The sequence below is a fragment of the Equus quagga genome, chromosome 5, assembly GCF_021613505.1.
Source record: "Equus quagga isolate Etosha38 chromosome 5, UCLA_HA_Equagga_1.0, whole genome shotgun sequence".
Classification (NCBI taxonomy): domain Eukaryota; kingdom Metazoa; phylum Chordata; class Mammalia; order Perissodactyla; family Equidae; genus Equus; species Equus quagga.
Window position 1 is genome coordinate 29,473,703 of NC_060271.1, and position 12,358 is coordinate 29,486,060.

Genomic DNA, 12,358 nt, shown 5'->3' on the forward strand with positions numbered 1-12,358 from the left:
CCTTCCCATGGGTCACAGACCCATGGCTTCCCATCTTAGGGAGGGGTATGTGCATTAAATACTGCCTAACCGTTTGCCATGTGCCGTGGTCTCCTTGGGTTCCCACCTAGTCCTGTGAGGTAGGTGGCAGGGGCTGGGGGTGACTGCAAACAGGCTCTGAAACGCAGGCTTGGCCAAGGTTGCACAGTGATAGGGATCAGAAATCTTTCTGGCTCTTTAAGTTCAGTTCACAGCCTCCCCCAGAGAAGTGAGAGAAGGTGAAAAGAAGCTTAAGAAACTGGTCTTCCTGAATCAGTTAGGATCCACGTAAGTTGTACTTAACAGAAAACCCCCAAACGATAGTGACCTAAGTAATAAAAATTTGTTTCTTGCTCAGATAAAAGAAAGCTGGAGGTAGACAGAGCTGATATGGTAGTTCCACAAAGTTATCAGAGAACTAGACTTCTTTTCTAATCTTGCTCTGCCACGTGTGGCTTCCATTTCTAAGGATATCTAATGACCCAAGGTGGTTACTTTAGCTCCAGCCATTACATCCACATTCCAGGCAAGAGGAAGTGAGAACTCTCCTGAAAGTTCTGTGTAACACAACTGCTTACGTCCCGTTGACTAGAGCTGGTCTGTCCATTGTAATAGCTTCTAGCCACTTGTGGCTTTTGAACATCTGAAATATGACCGGTCCAAACTGAGATGTGCTGTAAGTATAAAATACACACTAGTTTTCAAAGACTTCATGTAAAAAAAAAGAAAGCATTTCATTAATTTTTAAGTTTTGATTATATGTTGAAATGGTAATGTTTTGGCTATATTGGGTTAAATAAAATATATTGTTAAAATTTATTCTACCTGTTCCATTTGACTTTTTAAGATATGTCTACTAGAAAATTTTAAATTACTTATGAGGGCAGCATTAAATTTCTGTTTCTGGGCTAGAACTTAATCACACAGGCAAACCTGGCTGCATGGGAGGCTGGGAAATGTCATATTTTGTTGGCATGACAGTGTCTTCAGCTGAAAATCAGATTCTGTTATTAAGGAGGAAGGGAAAAATACATATGGAATAGACAATTAGCAGTGTCTGCCATATTCCTTTTTTTTCTGGAAAGTTGAGGACAGACCAAAAAATCCACATGCTAAATCACAGATACATATTTGCATATTTAAAGAAATAGCCAGAATCCCTGTCCTCAAGGAGCTTACCAACTGACTTGGGAGATATGCAATATATAGACGATAAAAATGCAATTGAAGTAGCCCAACTATGGAGGTAGGGGGTGGAGGAGATGAGCGGGTGTTTGCATGGGGTGGGAAAACACCCTGGTTCGATTTGCACGTGCTTCCCGGAGGAGGATGCTTGGAGCCTTGGTGAGAGAAGGTATCCTGGCTGGAGGAGCAGCGTGGGAAGGGCTGCTGCAAATGAAACTTCCTCCATTCCATCTTCTGAGACGGCCGTTAGCAGTGCATGGTTGGAATGAGGGCTAAGGGTGGACCATTCTTTTGATTACTTCTCTCTGTTCCCTCCTGAATCTCTAGGACGCTGTATTCAGCCTTCTGCATGGAGCTGGCCTCCCGTGGCTTTGTGGTTGCTGTACTAGAGCACAGGTGAGGGGTGACAGTCATAATGAACTGTTATGGGTTGGGTGCCTGCAGCGGGCTAGGGTGTAGGCTAGTCCCCTATCTATGTATTGTTTCCAGTCCTCACAACCATCATGCAAGGCGGGTATTATACCCATTTTAAAGGTGATGAAACCAAGATTTCAAGATGTGAAATAGATTGCTGAATGTTACACAGCTGAGTTGGGATTCAAACCCAGGTCAGTCTCCGAAGACCCTGTTTTTTCTGCTCTCCTATGCGTGCCCTCACATCTTTTTCCCTACTAGCCAAAAGATGATCCAGAGTGTCTTGGATGAAAAGGAGGATTTGGTAAAGGGGAGAAAGGAGCTCAAGAGTGTCTTCTGGTTTCTCTCTGGTGGCACGTGTATTTCAGGGATGGGTCAGCTGCGACCACCTGTTTCTGCAAGCAGATCCCAGAGGAGAACCAGCCCACTAATGAGGTGCTGGAGAAGGAATGGATCCCCTATCGTCAAATTGAGGAAGGGGAGAAGGAATTCCATGTTCGGAATTGCCAGGTAGGCCTGTGCCGGTTGGGGAGGAAGAGTTCATAAACCTGCCCTCCCTCTATGCACTCACTAAGAAGAGTTTTAACTAACCTGCTGTCTTGAAATCTCCCTCACAGTGGGTCTGAGCTTGCCACATCGGAGAAATGGGGTATTAATCAAAACTCTTACAATTGCAAGTGACAGAAACCAACTTAAACTTGTTAGGCAAAAAGGAAAATTGATGACACTTATCTAAGCAGACTCTAGGGAGGGTGGGACCCCTGGAACCAGACTCAGGTGGCATCAGGACTTGTTTTTCATTCCCATCTCTGTCTCTTCTGCTGGGTGGTCTCATCTGCGAACCAACTTACCTTATGAGGTTAGGACCCCAGCTCTTGACTGTCTGAGCTTGCATAAGTTTGACCTCACTGTCTGAGAGAACAGGGCTGTTTTGGGGTTGTTCCCCTGACACCTGCCCCAAGCTGCAACATGAAGAATCCCAGAGAGAGATTCCTAGGCTGGGGAGAAGTACCCAAATGGGAAGTTCCCATCAGAAATAGATTGTTAGATTTTTAGGGGGTGAGGAGTAATCCTTGAAAGTCAGGGTTAACAGGAGAAGTGGGGGCGGGTAAGTGATGGCAGATAAAAATAATAGATGTGTGCTATAAATGGGCAAGTAGAATCCAGGACTGGGTTGATAATACGAACACTCTTATTTCTAATTGTTTTCAAAACGCTTCCTATACAGTGTCTTGTTTGGTCCTCCTGACAACCCCATGGGTAGGTAGGTACAGTCCGAACGGTGGGCCTGACTCCATTGTACTGTTAGGTGATGCCTGTGTGAGCCATGGCAAGGGCGCTGAGCCTTTCTCAGAACATGGGGTCCACAGTGCCTGCCGAGATGGGGTGGGCACACTATCCCTGTGTTCTTCCCTGGCTCTGTAGGGGGATGGGATTCTCACTGCAGTGTTCCAGCTCCTACTGGGACGGTCTCTGTTGCAGGTGCATCAGAGGGTAAGCGAGTGTACACAGGTGTTGAGGATCCTGCAAGAAGTCACTGCTGGGCAGACCGTCCTCAACATCTTGCCTGGTGGGTTGGATCTGATGACCTTGAAGGTATGGCAGCAATTGGAGTGACCTGGAGTGCATATATTCATCGGGACTTTCTTGGTTACAAATAACAGAAACCTAACTCACTAGCTTAAACCAAGAGAATTGATTGGCTTGAATAACTAGGAAGGCCAAAGGCAGCCTGGCTTTAGGCCAGCGTTTCTAGATCCAGGGTCTCAAACATTGTCACCAAAACTTGGGCCCTCTCTCCCTTCTCCTGGCTCAGGTCCGCCCTGCGTATGTGGGCTTCATGCTCACCAGACTCTCTCCATTAAGCAAGAAAGGTGGTGGCTGGCAGTCCAAGCCTGCGTTTCAGCTCAGCTCCAGATTTAAAAGGAAAGGAATTTCTGTTAGCTTTCACTAATCTGGGAAGGCTGTGGCCCTGCTTGGGTCACATGCCCCTTCAGGGCCGATCACTGTGCCCCAGGGATGGGATATTCTGATTGGCCAGCCTGGGTTATACAATCACTTCTGGGTCAGGGGAACCTGGCACAGGACTGACGGCCCCACAGGGCCACATGGATAAGGGAGAGATGGTCCCTGCCCGAAAGGAAGGGCTAGCGGGCAGCAGACAACCTGTGTCTACTGCAGCCTAAACCCTTCCTTTGAGGGACTCCCAGGAACCCTCCCAGGAGGATAGAAACCATCCTGGCTATGGAATTTGGTGCCTATGAAGGTACATTCCTCCCGCCTCCACCACCAATTTTTTCCCTCTGATTTCAAAAGTAGCTCTATTCAGAGAACCAAGAAATCACACAAAAGCATGAAAAAAAAGAAGCAAAGAATTTTTTTTTTACATTTTGATGTTTAGTCTTCTAGTTCTTTAAAATGCATAACATAAATGAATGTATTTTTAGGGGCCAGCCCAGTGGCATAGTGGTTAAGTTTGCGTGCTCTGCTTTGGTGGCCTGGGGTTCATGGGTTTGGATCCCAGGTGCAGACCTGCATATTGCTCATCAAGCCATGCTGTGGCGGTGTCCCACATACAAAGTAGAGGAAGATTGGCACCAGATGTTAGCTCAGGGCCTAACTTCCTCACCAAAAAAAAAAAAAGAAAGAAAGAAAAAAAGTATGTATTTTTTAAAGCAATAGTGTTACCATTTAATATAAGCTGTTTTGTGGCCTTTTTCTTCACTTAGCAAAACAATATGAATGTCTTTTTATGCCATTTAATATTTTTCTATGGCATGATTTTTAGTAGCCATGTGATCTTCCATTGTGTGAATGAAAATGGTATATATATAAAATAGCAATTACTGCTTTATGAGTGCTTTCTAAGATAAGAGTTCCTCTTATGAACTTCTGAAGTAAGCATTAGTATCTCTTTATATAGAAAGAAAGACAGAATTAAAGAAACCGAGTATCTACACAAGGTTACACAACTGAGTAAATGGTCGAGTCAAACTTTAAATCGGGGCTTTTTGATCTCAAAGCCTGTGCTGTGTGCCCCAAGCCTCTTTAGAAAATACCTTTTAAAGGCTCTGGTGAAGTCTCCCAGGGAGAAGCATCTGCCTGGATGGCCAGTAGGGAAGGCAGACCCTGAAACCTAGCGTGCTTCTCCCAACTGTTTGGTGTGTGTCGTCAACCCCACCAGACAAGCAGAGCCCCCAGGCCCCAAAGTCCAGGCCTGTATGCCTGTGAGCCTGAGACAGGCACTGGGGAATGGCCGGCTACAGTGTAGCCGGATTAGTGAAGACGCAGCCTCCTGGAGAAATACGGAATTAAAAGAGCTAAGTAAATTTTCACCCATCGGATTAAGATCTGGAAGTTGGTTTCTCCCTCTGTTGGCAAAGCTGTGGGGAGTAGATGCTCTCTTCCATTGCAGGGAGCGCACAGACTGCCCCATGCAGGGCAGGTTGGCAGCACTGTCAGTAGTAAAATGCACATGTTCTTTGACACAGCGATTTCAGTTGTGGGACTGTTCTCCAGTTACCTGCACACATGCAACGTGATGTGTGTACAAGATGAATCATTCCAATGTTGTTTGTAATAGCAAAAGATTGATAGTATCTTAAATGTTCACCAGGAAGGGAACTGGTTTAATAGATTGTGGAACAATAGATGTATTAGTTTGGCTAATTTAACACATATACCCCAAATCTCAGGGGCTTAACACAATAGAAATTTATTTATCTCCCACATAAAGTCCAGAATGGGTGCTCCTATGCAAGGAGTCATTCAGGGATCCAGGCTCCTTTCATCTTATAGCTCTGCCTTCTTCCACTTGTGAAACCCAGCTTCACTGTGTACATTAAGGCAGGAATGGGAAAGGGCATGGAGGTTTGTACGAAGAGTTGTTATGGACCCAGCCTGGAAGTGGAGCTATCATTTTCACTCACATTCTCTTGGACACGTCTGTATAGAGTCTACTGTGTGTCCAGGAAGAAGAGGAACAGATTTGGTGGTCAGCTAGCTCTCTATACCATGGTGAAGCCAAATATAGTTGTAAAAAAGGATAAGGAAGCTCGTTATGTACTAATATTATTATACAAAAAGGTAAGACACAATATCACCTGTAAAAAGGGGGAAAGTATGTCTTCATGTGCACGTGTATTTGTATAAGTAAGCTCTGCAAAGACGCATAAGAAACTTACCTGTGTGGGGCTGGGCTGTGGGCACCTATGTGGAAGGAGAGCTTGGTAGGTGGGAGCCTTCTCTGTATACTCCTGATGTTAGAATTATGTGGATGTATTGACCTAGAAAAAAGAAGCTGAAGAGGCCCCCAAGCAAGATGTTGATCTGAAGGTACTGAGCAAAGGGGGAGAATTTAGATATAAAGCCTTGGGCTAGAAATTGAGGAGAGCACAGGTTCTGGGCAGAGGCTGGGCAGCCAAGCCCAGAGAGATTTCCCGAGCCCCTTAGCAGGCAGCTGCAGTGGTTTTTTCTATAACCATGCCCCGAAGGCTTCTGGGGACAAACAGAAATCGATACTTGCAGAGCATGTTGGAGCAAGCAGGCTCGCTCTGCTGGATAAGTCAGGACAGATATCCAGAGGAGGTAGAACCTGAGTTGGTTTCTGCACACACAGGCCTTGCTTCAGAGCGAAGTGGACGGGCAGCAGGAGCTCCCTCATTCTGCCCTCGACTTGGTGCACATGTCATCCCCCTGACGGGTTGTAAGGCAAGGATCTAGAGGATGGAGAGAGTTCTTATTCTTAACATACTCTTACACTGATGAGTCAGTGTGGAATCACGTAATTTCTATCCATTCATTCATTCATAGATGCTTGAATGTCTACCCTAGTCCACGTATTGTAGGTGGTACAATTACAAAAGATGAAAAACATGGTATTCAGAATTCCTGCCTGCAGAAGGCCGTTCAGTCCAGGAATTGCCTGACTGGCTGCTCTCCGGTGGGCAAAAGGTTCTTAATATGTAGAGGGGAGTGCATCTACTGGATTGTGCTTCTGCATCACTATCTCACTGTTTCTTCCTCTTGCCCCTGAAGAATTCCTAAAAAAGCTGCCCTGCTTTTCTGGGTGGCTGAGTTCTCCACTTTCCTCAGGGCAGCATTGACATGAGCCGCGTGGCTGTGATGGGACATTCGTTTGGAGGGGCCACGGCTATTCTGGCTTTGGCCAAGGAGACCAACTTTCGGTAAGTTTCCCAGTGAGGCTGCTGTTAGCTCCACGCACCATTCATTCATTCAGCAAGTATTTGTTACACAAGTACTCTGTGCCCGGCAGTGTTTTGGGGGCTGGGGATTCAGTGGTGAGAGAGAACAAGGTCTCTCCTTTCGTGGAGTGATGTCATTGTGGGAGGAGATGGACTAGTAAACAAGCTAACGAGTCATCAAAGCCCCAGCACCAGGTGCAATGGAGGAAATAAAATAGGCTGATATGCAAGAGTATCTGAAGGCTTCTTTGAGAAAGTGACGTAAGCCAAGACCGGAGAGGCAAAGAAGTCAGCCATATAAAGGTGTAGGGGAACATTCTAGGCTGAGGGTACGGCTAATGCGAAGGCCCTGAGGTGGAAAGAAGCTTGCTAGGTCAGCGTGGGAGGAGCATAGTGGGTGAGGGGAAAGCTATTCGAGATGTGTTCAGAGAGGCAAACGGGCCAGATCACAGGGCCTTTGGCCAGAATAAGGAATGGACTTCTAAGGAAGTTAGATTTTATTCTAAGTCTGATAGGAAACCGTTGAAGGACTTCAAGCTGAGAAAAGTCTTACATTTTAAAAGATCTCTCCGACTACTGTGTGAAGAGTGGGTTGTAGCAGGAGGAGATTAAAAACAAGGAGGCTAGTTAGAGAGGCTGTTTCAGAGTCAAGGTGAGCCACGCTGGATGTGCTTTAGGACGGAAGGAGTGGAATGGAGAGAAGCCAATGGAGTCAGGGTATGTTTTAGAATTTTCGAGACTTAGTGATGCATGAGCTGAAAGAAAGAAGGGAATCAAGGGTTTTCGTTTTTGTACCTATCATTTGAGTGGAAGATAATTATCCTTTATTCAGATGGAGACGATCAGAGGAGCATTGTGGGGGAGGGGCACTAATCTTAGGGCCTTAGTCTTGCTCCTGGTGACAGAGATTACTGCTTGACAAACTGGCCAGGTCTTTGCATTGTGGCGCCAAGGCGGCTTTTCCTGACCTCCCTGCCACATACGCTGTGGGCTCACATAGCACCTGTGCTCTCAGGGAACTAGGCTATATTTTGTTGCCTTGTCTGTTCTGTCCCCCCTTCTAGACTGGGAGCTCCTTGAGAGCGAAAACTGTGTCATTTATCTCTGTATCCACAGCACAGGGCTAGGCACATAGTAGGTACTCAATGAATGTTGAATGAATGAATGATTAAACGAATGAAGTACTGTTTTGTGTAACTCAAGTCAGCTGCCTGAGAGTAGATCCAGGAGAATGAGAAGGTCAGATCCTTGCTCTCAACGAGTTTAAAATCTAGAAAGATCTTTGGTGACAAGTGATCTCTATCCAAGGTCTTAACCAAAGGATGTGGGCCCTAGTACCTGCTTCCTGGCTTCCTGAGCCTTCACCCCATGAGAGGGAGGAACTCTGCCCCTTCCGCCACTGCCCTCACTGTCCTTTCCTGGGTTTCTGCATGGCAGTTCCAAATGTCTGGTCCTGTTCCAGCTGTGCTGTGGCTCTGGATGCTTGGATGTTTCCTCTGGAGCGGGACTTTTACCCCAAGGCCCGAGGCCCTGTGTTCTTCATCAATGCTGAGAAATTCCAGACAATGGAGAGTGTCAACTTGATGAAGAAGATATGTGCCCAGCATGAACAGTCCAGGATCATAACTGTCCTGTGAGTAAACACAAGGTCATGATCCCCAGTGTCTTCTCCATTCTCTACTTATCTGTGCTGGCTCCCTTAATTTCTTCTAAATTATCCAGAAGTTCTCCCCACATAGAATACATAAATAGTTCCTGAACTTCAGCATCCTCATTCCTTTACAATTTCATTCTATCCTCGTTCTCCACTTAGCTCCACCTACAGTGATTTCTTCACTAGTTTATATGACTTTATGGATGGATTTACGTCGTGCTTTCTGGGAAAAAAGGTATTGTGAGATTGTGTGTTGGAGAGGAAGAGGTGTGGGTCTGGGTGGACTCCAGAGATCTCTAACCTCATTTGGGAATTTTCTTGGCTCTTTTGAAGACTGTGGATATAGTAGACCTTTGACATTCACAAGATAGATTTTTAAAGACCTAAATTCAGATATCTTTCATAAACCATCTATGTTCTGCCTGAGAGAAACCACATTCTCTTCACTTCCATCACCAGCACTATCAGATGGCTTTCTTCCTGAAGCCATTTTTCACAGAGACAAAATTTTTGAGTGACTTTAAGAAATGTCCTAGGGGGCCGGCCCTGTGGCCGAGTGGTTAAGTTCGCACGCTCCACTTCGGCATCCTAGGGTTCAGATCCTGGGCGCCAACATGGCATTGCTCATTAGGCCACGTTAAGGCGGCATCCCACATGCCACAACTAGAAGGACTCACAACTAAAATATACAACCATGTACTGGGGGGATTTGGGGAGAAAAAAAGCAGGGGGAAAAAAAAAGACGATTGGCAACAATTGTTAGCTCAGGTGCCAATCTTTAAAAAAAAAAAAGAAATGGCCTAGGGGGCTGGCCCGGCTGGTGCAGCGGTTAAGTTCACATGTTGCACTTTGGTGGCCCGGGGTTCGCCAGTTCAGATCCCAGGTGCAGACATGGCACCGCTTGGCAAGCCATGCTGTGGTAGGCATCCCACATAGAAAGTAGAGGAAGATGGGCATGGGTGTTAGCTCAGGGCCAGTCTTCCTCAGCAAAAAGAGGAGAATTGGCGGCAGATGTTAGCTCAGGGCTAATCTTCCTCAAAAAAAAAAAGGAAAAGAAAGAAAGAAAAAAAAGAAAAAAAAAAAGAAATGTCCTGTACACAGGAAGTGGCTTAGAGCTGCAGGTGCGGGGCTGAAGGCTCGCTGGCTAGTCTCTGACTTGCGCCTGCCCTGCACTCGAGCCCCACGGCACACATGCTTCAAGGATCCCTGGTCCTATTTCAGGAAAACAGCAAGTAACTGCATGCCTTGGACCTCTGGAATCAGTCAGGTAGTTGGACTGCCAAGTCCAAAGCCCTGGAATGCTAGGGGGCTCCTGGCGGTCAGTGGCTTCTTCCCTTTCTCCTCTTGGCCCAGGCTTTCTTCCTTGGGGCCAGCCCCTCCCCTTTCATTTTGATTTCCTGGCGGCAGAAGACTGTTTGAAAGTTTCCCCAAGCCACTCAGATTCAGAATAATTGTGACCTCTAGAGAGAAGGGAGGCGGGAGCAGGTGGGCAGGGGTGCACAACAGGAATTTAACTGTTGGCAATGTAGTCTTTCTTAAACAGTGCTGGAGACTCAAGCATCCATTATATTATTCTTTACGCTTTTTCTTGTGCCTTAAGTAAGAGGTTTTTTTTTCCCCAAAGCCCTCCAGTACATAGTTGCATATTTTAGTTGTGGGTCCTTCTAGTTGTGGCATGTGGGATGACGCCTCAGCGTGGCCTGATGAGTGGTGCCATATCTGCGCCTGGGATCTGAACCGGTGAAACCCTGGGCCACCGAAGCGGAACACCCAACTACTTGGCCAGGGGCCAGCCTCCCGATTTTTTTTTAAAGTCAATTTTTCTGCATGATATCCAAGTTTAGCGTTTAGATTTTCCTTCCTTCATTGAATTGACTAGTAAATTTAGTTATGGGTAGTTTAGCCCATAATGAACCTAGTGAGAATTTCAACCTCAAATGTGTTTAATGTCAAAGGACTTACATTCTAATCCAGAAACCCTCTTTTACAAGTGCTTGCCCTCACTGTTCTGATGGCTTAACTAAAGGCAAGTCATTCCTTTTTCCTGTTTGTTTGTAGAACAGTTCTGAAAACGGAGCGAATATGTTTTGAGAATGTTTGGAAGTCACCAGGTGAAAGTCACGTTGTAGCAATTTATAATACCATGGGAATGGCAGGTGCTGCAGACCGTGCCTCCTTACCCATGTCCCCACTCCAGCTCAGCCTTTTCCCTGCACGTCAGGCACTGGGGCCCAGGGGGTGAGGCAGCTTTGAAGCCAGGCACACCTATGTTCAAATCCTAACTCTGTCCCTTACTAGCCATGTGACCTTGGGCAGATCATTTCTCTGCTCTGATTCTGTCAATGGGGAAAATACTTCCCTTACAAGATTGTTGTGAAAATTAACTGAGATAATGTGCATAAAGCACCTTGCACGTAGTGGGTGCTTCACAAGTGTTTGTGTGCCCTAGTCTCCAGATCCCTACCAGTTATTTGTTTTTCTTTTCCTCTAGTGGTTCTGTTCATCGGAGTCAAACTGACTTTGCTTTTGTGGCTGGTAACTGGATTGGTAAATTCTTCCCCACTCAAACCCGTGGGAGTTTGGACCCCTATGAAGGTCAGGAGATTGTGGTGCGGGCCATGTTGGCCTTCCTGCAGAAGCACCTTGGTAAGGAGAGGCCTGGGGCTCGTGGGGCAGCCTGAGGGTCCTTAGATTTTTCTGCACAGTGGTCTGTACTGACACGTCTCGGGTCAGGGAGATTTATGGCAAAAGGAAAACCTGAGTGAAGGAGAGGGTTACATAGAATTATAGGAAGAAGACTTAGCTGAGAGTTTGGAAATCCTGACTCTGTTTCTTACTGCCTGAATGACTTTGGCCTGGTCGCTTAACTTCTCTGAGCCTTGGTTTCCTTGCTGTAAATGGAACATTTGCTTCTCTGCTCCACTACCTCTGTCCTAACTCATGATCACTCACCTTATCTACTTGTGGAGGAGGTTCTGATGATAAATGGGCTAAATTTGTGGAAGTGCTTTAAAGAAACAAAGCATGGAAGGATTGTTAATAATGTCGTAAATCACAGACTAGCTAAATGGCAAGGCCTGTTGAGGTCTTTGGTCCAGCCTCCCACCCAGAGGAGATTCCCTCATATCTTCCCTGCCACACGCTCAACCAGCGTGGAGTGTGCACTGCTATGGGGGTCAGCCCTCTTCACCGCTGGGAACTTTAATGGGTTTTTTTTTTTGGTTCTTGTTTTTGGTTTGGGGTTTTTTTGATGAGGAAGATTAGCACTGAGCTAACAACTGTTGCCAATCGTCCTCTTTTTGCTTGAGGAAGATTGTCCCTGAGCTAAGATCTGTGCCAGTTTTCCTCTGTTTTTGTTCTTTGTACGTGGGATGCTGCCACAGCATGGCTTATGAGCAGTGTTGTAGGTCCACACCTGGGATCTGAACCCACGAACCCCAGGCTGCTAAAGCGGAGCTCATGAACCCAATCAGTACATCACCAGGCCGACCCCAAAACTTTAAAGGTTTTAAGAGTTGATATTGTAGTTAAGCTTTCTTGGGTTACAAGAGCTGGAGATTCACTAATTTACCTCAAGAAAAAAGGGGAGTTTGTTTATGAAAGTATACCTGGCCAGGTGGGAAGTAAAAAGGTACAGGAAGCAAGGTAGCTTGCAGGACTGACTTCTCTCTTGGTCTCTCTCAAGGGCTCAGTCTGTTTCTTCCTCTTGTGACATCTCTGTTTCTTTTTGCTCCAGTCTCTGTTTTTCTCCGTTCTGCTCTGTATTTTGTCTCTTGTTGATAGCATCTGTTTTTTCAGTTTCTACTTCCTCATAATTTCCATTGGCTTGAACCACTCATGGCTTGTTCTCTCTACCTCGTGGCCTCCTGTCCTCTTCACCTCC

The 12,358-nt window shown here is 46.2% G+C and overlaps 1 protein-coding gene across 7 annotated transcripts in view; it reads left to right on the forward strand.

The window, feature by feature from the left end:
- The window catches only part of PAFAH2 (platelet activating factor acetylhydrolase 2), a 50,834-nt gene that overhangs the window by 23,925 nt on the left and 14,551 nt on the right, over positions 1 to 12,358 (forward strand). For all 7 annotated transcript variants that reach the window (XR_006888552.1, XR_006888551.1, XR_006888550.1 and 4 more), the window contains 6 exons: positions 1,531 to 1,599; positions 1,986 to 2,127; positions 3,100 to 3,213; positions 6,712 to 6,803; positions 8,284 to 8,454; positions 10,967 to 11,121. Coding sequence is in view for 4 of the 7 variants with exons in the window: in XM_046660540.1 (XP_046516496.1) it covers positions 1,531 to 1,599; positions 1,986 to 2,127; positions 3,100 to 3,213; positions 6,712 to 6,803; positions 8,284 to 8,454; positions 10,967 to 11,121 (743 nt within the window). In the remaining 3 variants the exon portion in view is untranslated. The remainder of the gene's footprint in view (positions 1 to 1,530; positions 1,600 to 1,985; positions 2,128 to 3,099; positions 3,214 to 6,711; positions 6,804 to 8,283; positions 8,455 to 10,966; positions 11,122 to 12,358) is intronic.